The sequence below is a fragment of the Papaver somniferum genome, chromosome 8 (genome assembly GCF_003573695.1).
Source record: "Papaver somniferum cultivar HN1 chromosome 8, ASM357369v1, whole genome shotgun sequence".
Taxonomy (NCBI): Eukaryota; Viridiplantae; Streptophyta; class Magnoliopsida; order Ranunculales; family Papaveraceae; genus Papaver; species Papaver somniferum.
In genome coordinates this window covers 105,695,327-105,713,411 of record NC_039365.1, presented here as the reverse complement: position 1 = coordinate 105,713,411, position 18,085 = coordinate 105,695,327, and the positions used below count along the sequence as shown (strand labels likewise).

Here is an 18,085-nt window from a genome sequence, read left to right as displayed (position 1 = left end):
CCCTCCCCCCAACTATGCACTCCATGGCAGTTACTTATTTTGATGCAGTTAAGAAGCAAGTCCCCATCCAATTTTCAATGTCTGCAAGAGATTCCATTATGTGGAAATGTAACTGTATTAAGCATGCACAAGATTATCTTTTGGCTGTACCCATTAGTGGTCTGAATAAGTGCCTCGGACCAAGACAATGTAGAGTCGTAGTTTGTTGCCGCCTTGGCATTCCCTTGTTTTTCGAAGGTGGCCTTTGCTCAAGTTGTAATAGACCTATGGATATTTTTAGTGATCGCGCACTTCATTGTTCCAAAGATGTGGGGCTCAAGTTCAGAAATGATCTCATACGAGATGTAATTGCTGACATTTGTTACAAGGCTGGCGTGCCTGCGCGTAAAGAAGTGGCCCTTGGATTTTTGTCAGATAACAATAGATATTTGCGCCCTGCAGATGTTCTTGTTTATAATTGGAAGAATGACCAGGATGTTTGTGTGTCTCACCCTTCATGTCATCCGCGTTTTTATTCCGGGACAAACTATTTCAAATGTTTTACTACGCAAACGTACTAAATATCTAGACAAATATGTATCACACGGTTACGATTTGGGTGTTCTAGCTTTCTGGACATTGGGGGAGCTTAGTGGTGATACTTTGTGTTTGTTTAAGAGATTGAAGAATTATTTAGTTAGTAATGAAGCTAGTAGTGGTGTAGGTAAATTTCTTTTTTATAAATTGAGTGTTTCTATTCAAAAGGGTGTTGGGGTCGAGCTTGTTGCTAAGCTACCAACCAAGGCTTTGTAGGAACCTTAACTAGTGAATGTTATATCGTTTTATAACAACCGTTGATTTATGTATTGGATTTACAAATTAGGACATTTTTCATTTTCATTATTATTTTTCTCTTTTAAAAAAATAAATAAATTTTCATTATTTTTTTTTATTTTTAAATTTTTATTTTTGTATGTTATTCTATTTCATTTATTTTACAAACTTTGGTTTTCTTGTATTTTCTAAGTTGCAGTCTTTTCAAAGTATTTAACTAAGTTGAAGTCTTTTTTAATGTGTTATTAAAGAAATAAGTATATACCTTATTTAGTCGGGGTCGGGGCCGGGGGTTAGTAAAAAAAAAATTAAACAAAAACTGCTTACAAATAGTGACCGACAAAAAATATTTTATATTGTAAAAGGCTTCTCGACAACAACAAACATACCCAGATCACTACATTATAAACTCGTATAATGAGAATAACATAAACTAACGACTAGGCGGTGTTTGCTAACTAACATTTTTTTAAAGCATCTAATAAACAGTTGCAACACTAATAAACATGTGTTCTCTAACTTGACTAAAGAAAAAGTCACACCGTGCTTACACTTCCATTATGCCATGGGATAATATTGAAAGGCTGTGAGATGTTATTAGGTGTGTTAGAGCATTGCTCGGTTGAACCCACCAAGCGTTGGTATGTCAAGTTTGGTTGTCATATTTTAGTGAATCAAAACTCATATAAAGAGTCACTTGATTATTTACTAGAGTCACCTTCGTATAGGTTAGCTAGAAAGTTATTAGGATGTGAGACTTACAAGTATTACTCGAAGACTTGAAGAATGTGAAGAAGTAAAGAGCTACATCGACGACACCATTCTTCCTCTTGAGGTTAGTAATATTTTGACTTGAAATGTTTCATTCCTAACATATCTTTCAAGTTGTGCTATATTGAAAACATAACTGTGAAGCTGTGAATGATTATACTCTAGCTAGACTTAGTATTAAGGAATTATAATACGAAGTATAACGCCTATCTTTTGAACTGCATGTATAAGACATCGACATAATCGTATGAACGCTATTGTGATTATGTATGGGTATGAGTGAAGATTTCGTCCTAGGAAACAATGTTTTACATTCGTTTAAAGGAAGTACAATTCATAAACTTGTTTTGTGAATCGAAAGGGAAATCGCTAGGCTTATTGGTATTGTTATTCATTGCAAATCTTTGGATTACCAATATGTGTGTTTAGTATAACCGCTCATAACTTGTTTATGTATCTTGGTAAAACTATTCACAATGCCTGACTTATGTATCGGTATTACTTTTATTAGTGAAACCAATCTTAAGTAATCACCTGAGATGGTATGATCGATATTTATAAAAACCGATTTTGGCTTTATTGCATATCTTTGAGAATATTAGGTATTGGAAATTCCTTGGTGTCCAAACTTCGTTGATCTATAAATATTGAAGTTTGCATTTCAAGAAAATTAATCTCCAGAGCCAGCAAAACTACCTAGTTGTGTTGTTACTAGTGGAGCCGTCTATTCGGAGACGGAAGTACCCTAATTAGGCGAAATTTCTTACGACCGCTCGTTTTAAAGACTTCTTTGGGATTGAGAAGCTCTACGAGTACCGTTGGTGGGAAACTAGATAATTGCAGTTTATTATAAGTTTTCGATTGATTTGATTGACTAACAGTTGTTGAAATTTGATTTCACCTAGTTTGTTTATGCTTGAGAATCTTCTATTATGATATAAGATTCACTCAAACTAGATCGAAGTATCGACGGGGATCTTTAGACTGTTCGTAGATATAAAGACGTCTTGTGATAATACATCGTTAACAGACTCCGTTCTGTGTGTGATTGATCACTAAAGATTCAAGTTGTTTGTGTGCAGTTGTTTATTGAAGATCTAGGAAGATTTGAAGACAAAGAAGATTTCTTATTTGAGTTCATAATCTTTGGTGTGCATAAAACTTGATCAGCTGGGGATACAACTATAATCGGTTTATCTTTTGATAGATTAGATTGATTAGTTGCGTAGATCGACATCAATACATTTATTTGTGATTCATAGTATTGATTGCATAGTATAAACAATTACTTTCATAGTTGTTGAATAGATTGATCTAGAACATGAAAAAGGAGTTTATTGGTTAAACGGAAGATCCTTTTGTCAAACTCATATCACGTTGTTTGAAAAGAGTTGTTCCGAGCAGATTTGTTGTTCCTTTACTGTTTGGAATGCGAACCAAAGGAATTGTTACAAGTGTGTGACTTATTGCAAGTTGGAGGCGCAGGGATACTGAGGGAACTAGGTGAACTATAGGTTTAGTTGCTTGGTCTCAACTATACGAAGTTGGTTTAGATTTTGTGTAGCGGCTTAATTCTGAGAGTATTCAATTCTGGACAAGGTCCCGGGGTTTTTCTGCATTTGCGGTTTCCTCGTTAACAAAATCTTGTTGTGTCTTTTACTTTTTTATTTATGCAATTATAATTGTTTTTATTATAATTAGAAGTAAAATACACAAACTTTAATTCCTAGTTACTTGATAACAATCCTATAGTGTTTGGTTAAGTCCGAACCTATTATCAAGTAATCATACTTCGTTGTTGTACTGTCTCGATCTTGAATCTGCAGTCAATCACACAAGTTATCTTGTTGTCATATTGTATCGATCTTGTATCCATAGGCGATCACACGAAGTGTGAAACAATTCGTTTTATTTTCTCGACTCGGTCCATAGACAATCACTTTCGGAGAAATGACTTGTAGGTGGAAAAGTTTTATATTGAGGTATATTTGGGTACCCTCATCTTTTCAAGGTGGGACAAAGATATTAGTCGTTCGTTCCCCTCCACCAGATGAGGAACCGAAACCAATTGGCCAATGATGCGACTGATTATTTGTTGATATCATTGCCTTACCTTTTCCTTTATTAGTAGATGCAACCAGAATATTGGGCAGTGCAAAACCATTTCGTTTTTTTTTATGAGCCGTTTCAATTTACTTTTCCTTCAATTGTTTATTCTTTTTCCAAGTGACTCGATTAGATTTTGAATGTTCCTCTTAGTTAATAAAATTTACATCTTATTTACTTTCACTTTGATATCTTGGTATTTCCTCTGTGCTTTCTTCCCTTTATTTGCAATTTTCTCTTCTCCTCCTAGTCCTTTGTTTGTAGCCATCAATCATATCTTAGAGACTACATTTTCTGAAAGAAAATATTAAAATGAATCTCGGATCTGATCTTTGTTGTTTTATTTTCTCAGCAAATTCCATAATATATCAACCTTTTTATACTCATTTTCTACTGATCTTGGAAGTTTGTGGTTGTTCCATATTACCAATTTTTCCTGTAACCCCAATTTCTCTTCGACCCCTCTTTTCTTTTCAATTTGTTCCTCTTAACTTATCAAAATGCGTTTTTCTTTTTTAGTCTTCATTCTCATGAATCGCATATGTTACCTCCTCTAACAGATGTGCATTATGGGCAGTCGAAGAGGAGGTGCCAATATTTTCCTATGCAGTAAAAAATTTCAAGAAAGGTGACCACAATTTAACACTGTAAGAGGTGCGCACTTCTCATTCTCCCCTTGTCGATATTGTCGGAGAATTATCCCAAGTTTCAAAAATGGTTGTTGCGGGTCCATGAATAAACCTAGATGAAGTATTTGGACTATCCACTAGGGCCACCTATATTCTTTGAATGTTGTTAGGTGACCATTCCGGTACTTCGAACCACCTTCTCTTTGAAGAAGAATTTGTATGCAAAGAAAAATTTTGCTACTCCGCAGTAAGAGCATGCTCCTCGATAATACAATCCGTTATTTTCATGCCTAAACCTTGTGGAACCCTTGAGGCGACAATATCTTTTGGAGAATTTTATGATCTTCCCATTAGATCACCCAAGGTTACAAGTATTTGTTTTTTTTCCTCCGCTGGACACATTATAGATGCGACGGTATTGATATGGTCCAACTCTTGGACATCCATTTCTTCCTTGTGAGATATTTCCAAGTGCTCGGCATTTTTCTTAACCATTTTGTTGCTTCTCTAGAGAGCGTTTGAAATCTTGATTCCATTCTTGCTTCAGAAGATGATGTCGCTATGATATAAAGTGTTGCTTTATTTTTGCATTTTATCTGGCTATGAAACTTTCCAATAACTAGTACAAAAGAAGTACAAGAATCCACCACAATTGTTTTATGGAAACTAAGGAAGTCGAAAAGAAATTAGTTTGGAATTAGGAATCGAACATAAATTCATTGAAGGAAGAGATCTAGACAACAAAATGGGTGAAGACAGAAGAAATAACAAAGTATAGGAAAAGAGGTTGGAATGGTGAAAGTAACCATATAGACTAGCAGGGTTTTGACACTCAGGAAACGCTTAAAGGTTTAATTGAAGAGATACTAAGGTACCAATTAAATATTTAATGGAAATATTGAGTAAAGACCAAAAGGTACCAGATAGATAGTTAACGGAGTTGTTGAGTAATACTTACACGTTTTTTATTTTATTTTAGATTAGACGGATTAGACTGAAACATGTAGAGTTTGTAGTAATGAAAGACAGGAGATGGAGTAAAGATGAGAGAGAATGGGAAAATGAATATAGGATGACATTAGATATGCCTGCACAAGGAACGAAAATATGTTGCCAACCGAAAATACTAAAGGTGGGACAAATATTGGAAAATGAATCCAGATCCCAGATCATTACCCTTTCCAAACCTCTACCAATCCAATATTAGATTCATTTCCCTCTTTGTGCTTTATGACCTTTATGTTTGAAATTTTCTCTTCTCCTTCCACTCCTTTGTTTGTAGCCATGAATCCTATATTTGAAAGAAAATTTTGATATGAATCTCTGATCTGATCTTTGTTGTTTTCTTTTCTCAGCAAATCCCACACTATATCAACCTTTTTATACTCATTTTCTACTAATCTTGGAAGTTTGTGGTTGTTCCCTATTACCAATTTTTCCTTAACCCAAATTTCTCTACAACCCCTCTTTTCTCTGTTCCTATTCACTTGTCAATACATGTTCCCGTTTTCTTGTTAAGTCTTCATTCTCATAAATCTCATATTTTACTTCCTCTGACAGATGGGCAGTATGGGAATCCAAAGAGGAGGTGCCAATATTACTCTTTGCAGAAGGAAATTCAAAAGAGAGGTGGCCTCAATTGAACATCGGAATAGGATCCAACTTTCCAATATCCCCTTGTCGATATTGTCAGAGAATTAGTCCAAGTTTCGAAAATGGTTGTTGCAGGTCCATCAATAAACCTAAATGAAGTATTTGGACTATCCACTAGGGCCACATCGATTATTAGAATCTTGTTAGGTGACCCTTCCGGATGATATTTCTAACCACCTTCTCTTTGAAGAAGAATTTGTACGCAAAGAAAATTTTTGCAACTCTGCAGTAGGATCATGTTCCTTCATACCACAATCAGTTACTTTCAAGCATAAACCTTGTGAAACCCTTGGGGCGTCAAGATCTATTGGACGATTGGATGTGCTTTCCATGATATCAACCAAGGTAAAAAGTCTTTACTTATTCCCCTCCATTGGACACATTATAGATGCGACGGTAGTGATATGTTCCAACTCTTGGTCATCCAAGTTCACCTCTATTCCTTCTTTGTGAGATATTTGCAAGTGTTCAGCAATTTTCTTAACCTTTCTATTGCTTCTCTAGATATCGTTTGAGAGTTTGATTCAATTCATGCGTCAAAAGATGATGTTGCTTGTGATATAAAGTGTTTCGAATTTTTGGTATTGATTTTTCTATGAAACTTGCCATTGACTCGTACAAAAGAAGTACAAGAAGCCACCACATATATTTTATGAAAGCTAAGGTAATTGAAAATAAATTAGTTGGAATTAGGAATCCGGATCCTAGATCATTCCCCTTTCCATACCGCTACCAATCCAATACTAGAGTCATTTCCCTTTTTGTGCTTTCTGACCTTTATGTTTGCAATTTTCTCTTCTCATTCCACTCCTTTGTTTGTAGTCATCAATCCTATATATTAAAGACTCTATTTTCTGAAATAACTTTTTGATATGAATCTCCGGTCTGATCTTTGTTGTTTTTTCTCAGTAAATCCCACAGTGTATCAACCTTTTTATACTCATTTTCTACTGATCTTAGAAGTTTGTGGTTGTTCCTTTAATGCCACTTTCTCTACAAACCCTCTTTTCTTTTTTACTTTGTTCCTCTTCACTTTTCAATATACATCTCCCTTTTCTTGTTAAGTCTTCATTCTCATAAATTTCATATTATACTTCCCTAACAGATGGGAAGTATGGGAAGCCAAAGAGGAGGCGCCAATATTACCCTTTTCAAAATAGAGGTAGTCTCAATTTTACATAGGAAGAGGTGCCCACCTCCCACTATCACTTTATTGATATTGTAGAATTAGTCCAAGTTTCGAAAATGGTTGTTGCAGGTCCATGAATAAACCTAGATGAAGTATTTGGACTATCCACTAAGGCCACATCCATTCTTTGAATCTTTCTAGGTGTCCCTTCCGATACTTCGAAATACCTTCTTTTTGAAGAAGAATTTGTACGCAAAGAAAATTTTTGAAACTTCGTAGTAGGATCATGTTCCTCCATGCTACAATCAGTTATTTTCAAGCATGAACCTTGTGGAACCCTTGGGGCGTCAATATCTAGGTAACAAGTCTTTGTTTCTCCTCCTCCATTGGACACATTATAGATGCGATGATAGTGATATCACTAGTACAAATCTTCACATTGGCCACACTTAATCACCGTGTCCATAGGCTTTGGGTCATGGATTTGTTTTACTCCAAAAATGTGGCATCAGGTGCCGCGACAAAGAGGTACCTGTATGGATACATAAACTTTGATTGGATATAAAATATGATTTACCATGGCCATATCTCTATAATTGTGTCTATATGGTATTCATTATTTTTTTTGTAGTTATGCATTTTCACTATCACCATGGCTATAGGATCCTTACAGACACACAATTTGATTACATATGGCTAAATTTTACCTTAAAGTCACGTGGATTTTATTATAGTTGTGGCCTTTGTCATCAATTGGACATGCAGATTCATTTTAGCATGGCCAATTCATGAATTGCATCCACACTAATTTTTCTTAACCATGGCCATCTCTATCATTTGGACACACGAAAAATAATTTAACATGGCTAATACATGACTTGTAGTCACGTTTAATCTATAGTACCATGGCCATCGATATTTTCGGACACGTGATAAAAAATTTTACATGGCCAATTATTAAGTTATGGCCACTAAGAATTTGTAGCACCGTGGCTAAAAACTTTCCAAAGACACATCAAATGTTCTCAACGTGGCTGTTTTTCAACTTTCGGACACAGAAGATACAACAAACCATGTCAATAAACTTTATAAAATGACAGAAAACGTATTCAATGTGGCAAATATTAGCTTTTAGCCAATCAGATATTGCAATTTTGATAGCTCAATTTCTTCTTTGGCAAATGTTTAAAATCTAAATGGTGGCTTGTTTTATATTCAACCACAGTATTGTCCACTATATCGAGACTTCAGGGATTTGCTGTTTCTGGATCTAATTTCTACTAAATCAGCACTTTGAGACGAGGAGAGAAAAGCCACAAAAAGAACGAAGTTTTTTAAAGAATCACTAAAACTGATTCAAAGTTACTTATAGGTATGTTTTCAAGCCTTGTTGTACTATGCACCAGTGTTAAGTATTTCATTTTTTTTTCTCCATAGAAAAAAGAAAAATTACCTATTAGTATGATATGAAAGGCAATAATGCAGTAGTAACTCCACATCCCTACACATTTTATTGTATGCTTTATTACTTAGATATCAACATTTGGCCTTTTGCTTTAGGTAACTCTTTAGTTGCTCATTTTTCACTGGAGATAAAAGTGTATAGTTAAGTGTGTGTGTGTGTCTGCACCTTTTAAACCATCAAGATCAGCAACACTCTTTTCAACTCCCATTCTTAACCTTGTGGTTCTAGAAAAGTTAGTTCTAGAGCATGGAGATTTAACTAATTTCTTGGATTTATTCTTGCGGGAAAATCGCATGCTATTCGTAAGTGGATTGAACAGCTTTGTACAAGAGCAATCAATTGTAGTTAACTGAAAAGAAAAACAAAGGTGGCTCTTTCTTGACTCAATAATACTGCTAGTACCTGTTGTATCTTATTTCTCATTGTCATTGTAAAATCATTCTTCATGAACATTAGAGCTCTTTCTCGACTGATGTGACTTCACATCTGTCTAATGAAAGAAGATTTGAGTTCCCAGAGATATAAAAGTTGCCAACTATGTCAATTATAAAACTAGGGACATACTACTTATGATCTGATATTGCTAAGTTAATCAATTAGAGTACTTACTGGAAATGACATTTTGATTATGGATTTGTGTGGATGTGTGATTATGGGTTTGTGAAATGACACCGTTGACTCTAACTTCCGACTGCACAGATCACTGTTGACTCTAATTTAACAAACATACTAACCCTAGAGCTGCTGCAATTCATTCTCGCGAAATATCCTAACTCCGACTGACATACAAACCCTTCATCTTCGTTGCTGCACTATGAATTGGCCACAGTTCAAACTCTCTGCATTATAAATAGTACCACTTAGAATTTGTCTTATTATCATCCAGATTCAGTTTGCTCCCGTCTTCTCCAGATTGAGTTTTCTGGATTTGGTATATGTCATTCCAAAACTTGAAATGACACAATATACTAAAAGTACTAGACCAATTTCCTGAGTTAATACTGGATGTGTGATTATGGGTTTGTATGAGGGAAATTGCATATAGCCTGTTTCATCTGTTATTGCCATGTTTGTCCATATAGATTTTTTATGTTTCAAATGGTGCTGAATTTATTGGTAATTTCAAGACTTGTATGTCTAAATTGTCAAGTCAGGGGATAACTAATGTTTTGGAATGAAACATATTTATTGCTAATTGCTAATTGATCGAATTTTAGATAGTGATAAGAAAGGTTATCGTTCACTCGGACTTGTGAAGATTAAATTTAAAGATTTTTTAAACTAAACTAAAAGAAAAATATATACAAAATATTGTCACGGGATGAAGAGAGATATTGGGACCAGGATTTCATCGAATTCGTAACATAGGATTCAATTTATTTATTCTCAACAATTAAAGCTTTATAAATAAAATTAATATGGACTCTGATTTTGCTAAGGTAGATTCTCAAAAGATTAGTTGTAAATCCTAAGCATGATGTATCAAAACATTTAAGCTAAGCATATTTCATCAAATTAAATGACAACCAATTAATTCAAATCATATTTTAATTAAAATTAATGCAAAAGTCTTAAAAAGAATTAAATAATTTTACCCATGTACGACACTCGTCTTCCTCCGTCGTCCCAGTGGTGGGGGTTAGCTCATCATGTCGTAAACACACTTAAAATATTTATTCATGGCTCAAAAAGTGGTTTACAAATGATGAAAATGTGAGAAAATTATTAAAGCAGTGATTTTCTTCTCTCCCCAAACACCCCCCAAATGTGCTCTCTAGCTCTCTATTTATACACACAAATACACATCACTCAAATATATTCTTCCATAACTCCAAAATATTCTTCTTTTTAATTAAAAATATCTTCAGGAATTTTTCCTTCTCTTTATTCTATATATGTCTTTAATAAACCCATATCTTCTTTTATTCGCAGAATAAAATCCGAGATAAAATCTTCTAAGAATATCTTTCTTGTTTAATACAAGATAACTTCCTTTTTCTTCAAAACTTCATGTTTGTAAGGCAAGAATATATTCTTATCTTAAAGATAATAAATCCTTTACCGTTGAAACCAAATTTCCCGCCAATTTTTCTTTTCAAATCAAGGAAGAAGATGGAACCCCCTTAACCAGTAATGGGGTGTGATTAGCAGTTGGCTCCCTGAGGTGCCCCTTATCAGTTAGGTGCCCCTTATCCAAAACTGAGAGTCTGAATAACATGTGTCCTCCGGGTGCCTATACCAACTTTTTGAGCCGAATTTTCCAAAAATGTTTGTTTTCCAAAAATACCTACAAACACATAAAAACCATAATAAGTAGAAAATCGAGTACCAACAATACTGAAAATTGAGGACAATTCAGTCACAAAAATGTGTCTATCAAATACCCCCAAACTTATTATTTGCTAGTCCTCGAGCAAATCTAATCTAGAAAAATAAAAATGACTACACTTAGCACGTGCAGCAAGCCGTTAAACCGCTAGGTGACCCTCGCGGATGAGTGTTGTCTCCGGAGGGTTTACCAGAAGTGTACCCACAAAACCTTTACTCCGGACCCTAGCTATCTACGCAAAACCTTGGAAGGCACTAAAGAATCTCCTTGGTTGGCATACTCTCATTGACTATAGGAGGAAGTACCCTGATGCGAAATTCCAATTGTTGTACACGAGTTTGCACTCAAGTATACTAAAATTCATATAAGTGACAGAGCTCTACTCAGATAATTTCTGTACATCATAACCGAAGTCAACCAATCACATGGAAAGATTAAGAAGATGGATGTAGAGAAAAACATAGATGGTTTTGATGTTGACTAAGGTGAACCTATCCTGATGGACTGAGATACTGGTCTGACTAATATCAACACAGCTGGCATATACAAGGGAACCAGCGGGTGATAACCCTAACTCCAGGTCAACACAACTGGCACATACAAGTGCTCCAGTGGTCGACTTTATTGAATTTATTACGGTCGGTCTGATGGTCTGGTCTCTTTTTTTTTTTTTTTGTATCTCAATCACTCTATTTCACCCAATCACTTATAAAAAAATAAAAACAAAAGGTGAAAAGGATTCAACGAGATATGACGAAACTACCATTTTTTTAAAAAAACAATTCTAACACCTGAGCTCTGTGCTTTTATGAATAGACTCTTTAGATGTTTCCATCTAATCAAATTGGTTCCTCAACTCCTATAACCAAGATGCTTCCATCCACTTAGATTGGTTAGTGCCATCCTTAATAAACATAAATTTCTAGGCTCTGGAGTTTATTTATTGCAACTAAAAAGTTTCTCCCATACCCCCAAACTTAAATCTAACATTGTCCTCAATGTTCTAAAGATAAAACTAAAAGCATATGAACAAGGAGAAATTGTTACCATTTGAAGCAAAAGAGTTAAGGAAAGATATTACCGTATTGCATGATTGGGTTACCTCCCAAGAAGTGCTAAGTTTAACGTCTTCATCTAGACCAAGAAAGGATCAGTCACCTTATAGAATCATAAAGTAATAGCCGGAATAACTGCGGATCACCAAAACCAAATAGAGCTATCACAAGTAAAAGGAATCTGCAACATGCCAAGAAATTAACAAATACAACACAACCTTGTCTAGTTTCCTGTTTAAGACAACTACATCTAGCTGTGGTTCATGTTCAGGTTCTATAACAGGGTCTAGATAAAATATTTCCATGGGTTGAATTTCCTCATAAGTTAGATCTGAATGTTCAGGTTCTAGAGTCTGGAAAAACTCAAATAAAAACTTAGAAGCACATAATAATAACCCGAATAACTGGGGATCCTCTAAGTCGATCAGATTTGACTCACACATCTGACCACAATGAGAGTGGTGGTGTTTCTTAAAAAAATGTGTCGACCCTAATCTCCTAAAGTAATTAGGTTTAGTCTCAAAACTCAATAACTGACACATTTTAAATTCAAACGTTCCCACAATTGGAATAAAAGGTTTTGGTGGGAAAACAAAATCAATCTGGGTATCATAGCCTGGGTAAACCACATCAACCAGAGGATGGGTTTCTAACAACTGAACTTCTTCCTGGACATTATTAGGTTCGGGAGAGCTAGTATGACGGTAATCTGGCACAATGGTTTAGGCACATATATCAAGTCCCAAGTGAGGGACCTTTCTAAGAGTTAAAGCACACATAGAATGATAATCACCCCCAAACTTAGAGTTTTCAGTGTCTCTAGAAAGACTAGTCACAACTTCCTTAATTTCTAGGTCATCAGATTCCTGGAAATTGTCAATTGATTCTTCTAAGTCAGGTTCATCCTCACTCATCTATACGAGTTCACTTTCTTTGTCTAAGACTATTGTTTCTAAATCGCTAGACTCAAAATAAACTCGTTCCTCTAAACCTTAGTTGGCTTCGTGAAAAGCAAAAACTACATCGTCTAAAACGGGGATATTTCTAGTCAAATCCTCGTCCTTTTGAACAGGTGAATAATTATTAAAATTATTTGGATTTGTACCAGAAATAATATTATCATTATAAAGCTCAACCGGAGTAACAAATTCCTGATCACTATGCCTACATATTTCAGATTCTTCATCAATACTATCCTCATCATAATCATCATTATATGAAAATGATCGAACCTCATCTAAACAAGTAGTGTTACCAATTCTAACCTCGTCATCTTAATTATGTGAAAACTATCCTTATTTTCAAGGATGATATTGATTGGAATTTAAGACTATCTTGAGCAAATTTTTCCACAATCCTATTTGTACTCCAGTAAACTTTTCGAGGGACTCTTCTAGAGACATCTTAGTTGACTGCTCTACGGACTCTTCTGGAAGCGGAATATTATAAGTCTCCTTCATAAATAAGTGAAACTTCTGTGTTGACTCATTGAAACTCTTGAGAGACTCTTCTAGAGAAATAGGAGGATCGTTTTGCTCGTATAACCCGGGGGTGTGCGAATAGTAATTGGGCTCACCATGGTATGAGAAAATTTCAATAGGTTGATGTTCCAATCACTATTCACACTATGGTCAAAGTAGTAATGTCCATTTTGTTCAGTCGGATATTCGTTGTATTGGATACTATAATACCAGTTCGACATTCTTAACACAAAATAAAACCCACTGACAGGGGATTCGTAGGTGGATAGAGTCTTACCTCCCATACCAGACGGGCGATGAACCGTTGAAGTCGACTCAGGCCACCGACTCCAATGTCAGTGTACGAACCTGAGGGGCCGAGACAGTATCGTAACTGTCGTCCTTCCCTGCAACAGTTTTATTCAAATAAACCTTTCCTTAGGGTTTCAAAAATAATAATGTCCAATGTTCCAAAAATAAAGTTCAAAAGGTCCAAAAATAAAAAATTACAAAAATTAATTCTCTATTTACAGTTTCTAAAAATAAAATAAAATATCTATATACAAAAAATCTTCTTCTTCACTCCTTTTGGATTCCTCTTTTCTTTCCTTCTTTGGTTTCGCTTTTGTTTTTAGGACTTTCTCCCTTTTTCTTTAGCTCAGCTCCAAATCTGAAAACAAACAAGAAATACCAAAAGGCGTAAAAAAGAACAAAAATAATAAAAATAAAACCTAAAAACAAATCTATAAACAAGTTCCCAGCAGCGGCGCCAAAAATTTGATCGAATTTTAGATAGTGGTAAGAAAGGTTGTCGTTCACTCGGACTTGTGAAGATTAAATTTAAAGATTTTTTAGTAAAAGAAAAATATATAGAAAATATTGTCACTGGATGAAGAGAGATGCTGGGACTAGGATTTCGTCGAATTCATAACATAGGGTTCAATTTATTTATTCTCAACAATAAAAGCTTTATAAATAAAATTAACATGGACTCTGATTTTTCCAAGGTAGATTCTCGAAAGATTAGTTGTAAATCCTAAGCATGATGTATCAAAACATTTAAGCTAAGCATACTTCATCAAATTAAATGACAACCAATTAATTCAAATCATATTTCAATTAAAATTAATGCAAAAGTCTTAAAAAGAATTAAATAATTTTACCATCCTCCGTCGTCCCAGTGTTGGGGATTAGCTCATCACGTCGAAACACACTTAAAGTATTTATTCATGGCTCAAAAAGTGGTTTACAAATGATGAAAATGTGAGAAAATTATTAAAGAAGTGATTTTCTTTTCTCTCCCCAAACTCCCCCCAAATGTGCTCTCTAGCTCTCTATTTATACACACAAATACACATCACTCAAATATATTCTTCCATAACTCCAAAATCTTCTTCTTTTTAATTAAAAATATCTTCAGGAATTTTTCCTTCTCTTTATTCTATATATGTCTTTACTAAACCCATATCTTCTTTAATTCGCAGAATAAAATCCAAGATAAAATCTTCTAAGGATATCTTTCTTGTCTAATACAAGATAACTTCCTTTTTCTTCAAAACTTCATGTTTGTAATGCAAGAAGATATTCTTATCTTAAAGATAATAAATCATTTACCGTTGAAACCAAATTTCCCGCCAATTTTTCTTTTCAAATCAAGGAAGAAGATGGAGCCCCCTTAACCAGTAATGGGGTGCGATTAGCAGTTGGCTCCCTGGGGTGCCCCTTATCAGTTAGGTGCCCCTTATCCAAAACTGAGAGTCCGAATAACATGTGTCCTCCGGGTGCCTATACGAACTTTTCGAGCCGAATTTTCCAGCAATGTTTATTTTCCAAAAATACCTACAAACACATAAGACACCATAATAAGTAGAAAATCGAGTACCAACAATACTGAAAATTGAGGACAATTCGGTCACAAAAATGTGTCCATCACTAAGCTTTTCTGAATTGATTTATCAGTTTTGCTTTCATTGGAGTGCAACTGATGTAATTGATCTACTGGTTCTCTTTACGTTTCAGAATGGATAAATCCTGGATGAGTACTGATAGAACGAAGAAACGCTATAGAGAAGAAGTCGCGGCGTGTCTGCGGTATGCTATCAACCATCTCAAGGAGGAGGGTGAGACATATGATGAATTTCTTGTGTTGTGTCCATGTACGTATTGTTTAAATCTCTGTGCATGCTCAATTGACGACGTAGAAGATCATTTATTCGTAAATGGAATTGATCAAACATATACTATTTGGAGTAAGCATGGGGAAAAGGATGAGGTAATAACTAGTAGTAGGTCGGTTAACGTCAATAATGGTATGCACGCTGAATTTGAAATGGGAACTCCCACTGATGCTCCAGACGAATATTTTGGAATGGGAACTCCCACTGATGCTCCAGACACTATAGATATGATGCAGGCTGCAGAAGAGTTCGCAGATGACCCTATAAAGTTTAAAAAGTTACTTGAGGATGCTGAAAATCCCTTATACGAAGTATGTCCCAACTTCACAAAGTTGTCTGCAATTGTGCAGTTGTTTAAGTTGAAGAGTAAGCACGGTGCATCGAACATGTTTTTTAATGAATTGTTACCCTTGTTAAAGGACATGCTTCCCAAAGAAGGTAATTTAATGGCGAGGAGTACATATCAGGAAAAGAAAATATTGAAAGCAATGGGTTCAAGGTACACAAAGATACATGCATGTATCAACAACTGCATTCTTTATTGGAACGAGTGCAAGGATGAAAAAGTGTGTCCTACTTGTAAAGCACCCAGATGGAAAGTTGACAGGGATGGTAAGGTGTACGAGAATGTTCCAGCAAAGGTATTGTGGTACTTAGACAGCATCCCAAGATTTCAGCGGTTGTTTCAATTGAAGCCCACAACAGAAGATTTGATATGGCACCATACCACTAGAAACAAAGACGATGTTTTACGTCATCCGGCAGACTCACATGCTTGGACAAAGATAGATAAAAATTTCCCAGAAATTAAAGGTGATCCAAGAAATCTGCGGTTAGCTGTTTCGGCTGATGGAGTTGATGTAAACACAGGCACCAAACATCATAGTGTATGGCCAGTTTTGGTTGTGATTTACAACCTTCCACTGGAGCTGTGTGTGAAGAGAAAGTTCATCATGTTGTCGTTACTTATAGACGGTGCTCCTGGAAACAGCATCGATGTCTTTTTAGAACCTCTTGTTAAAGATTTTCAATTCTTATTTGAGAAGGGAAAGAGAACATGGGATGCATATGCCCAAGAAATGTTTACTCTATGTGCAGTTGTTTTGTGGACGATAAACGATTATCCTGCTCTTGGTACACTATGTGGTTGTCGCTACGCTGGATATCATGGTTGTGTGGTGTGTCGGAAAAAAACTCACAGCATTAGGCTTCATGACTCAAACAAGAATGTTTATGTTGGTTATAGAAGATTTTTACCCTATGAGCATCCATTCAGAAGGCAGAAGAAGGCATTTGACGGAAAACAAGAGTGGGAGACTGCTCCAAAACCAATGACCGGGGAAGAAATATGAGCAGGTAAAATGTATAAAGAATTTATGGGGAAAGAAGGGGACGAATACTCAAAGGGAAAACATGCATGATACACCTGGAAAAGGTGGAAAGATGAAGCGCATCAGAAAAATAGATACTCAAGGGGAAGACGTGCAGGCTACACCTGGAAAAGGTGGAAAGATGAAGCGCATCAGAAAAACGAAAATTAAGCGCATCAGAAAAATATCAAAGGAAGTCGGTAGGTCAGGTGAGGAAGAGGAAGGCAGGGAAACCACTTACTGGAGCAAGTACAACATATGGCAGCGACTACTTAGATATTGGTGTTATAATGTTGTCCAACATTGTATTGATTTCATGCACGTCGAAAAGAATGTGGGACAAAGTATTGTTGGAACGTTGCTGCACAACGGGAATACAAAAGATGGATTAAACGCCAGAAAGGATTTGGTGCGTTTGGGGTTAAATTCGGAGTTACACCCTAAGACAGATGACAAAGGAACGATACTTCCCGCAGCATGTTATACATTAACCACTGAAGAAAAACACATATTCTTGGAGACACTATCCGAGTTAAGAGTTCCAGAAGGGTATTGTTCGAATTTTTCCACCCTTGTGAACCTAAAAGAGCGTAAGCTGATTGGACTTAAATCACATGATTATCATATGCTTATGCAACAATTTTTGCCCGTCGTTATTCGGTCAATTATGCCTACACCTGTGAGATATGCTATCATCTGGTTTTGTTTCTTTTTCAGATCAACATCTGCCAAAGAAATCAAGTTGGAAGAGCTAGATAAATTGCAAGAGGATATCTGTGTGACGTTATGCTTACTAGAGAAGTATTTTCTTCCATCCTTCTTCTACATCATGATTCATTTAATTGTACATCTTACCAGGGAAGTGAAATTATGTGGTCCGGTTTGCTTTCGATGGATGTATCCTTTGAAAAGGTGTATGAAGGTTATAAAGGGGCATGTGCTGAACAAGAATCAACCGTGTGGATGCATTGCCGAATAGAATGTTGCAGAAGAGACGATTGAGATATATTGTGAGTACCATAAAAGCATCGGGACAATTGGTATTCCATTGGATAGGCATAATACATATCAGGAGGGAGAACCGCTATCAGCTGAAGAGCCGTGTATAGTTACCCCTGAACAGTTGAG

The 18,085-nt window shown here is 35.6% G+C and overlaps 1 protein-coding gene across 1 annotated transcript; it reads left to right on the top strand.

Annotated features, from left to right (window-relative positions):
* The first annotated feature begins 15,430 nt into the window (after nt 1-15,430).
* LOC113305888 lies at nt 15,431-16,939 on the top strand. Its single transcript, XM_026554880.1, has one exon. The coding sequence runs from the start codon at nt 15,431-15,433 to the stop codon at nt 16,937-16,939; it is 1,509 nt and encodes a 502-aa protein (XP_026410665.1).
* The last annotated feature ends 1,146 nt before the right edge of the window (nt 16,940-18,085 follow it).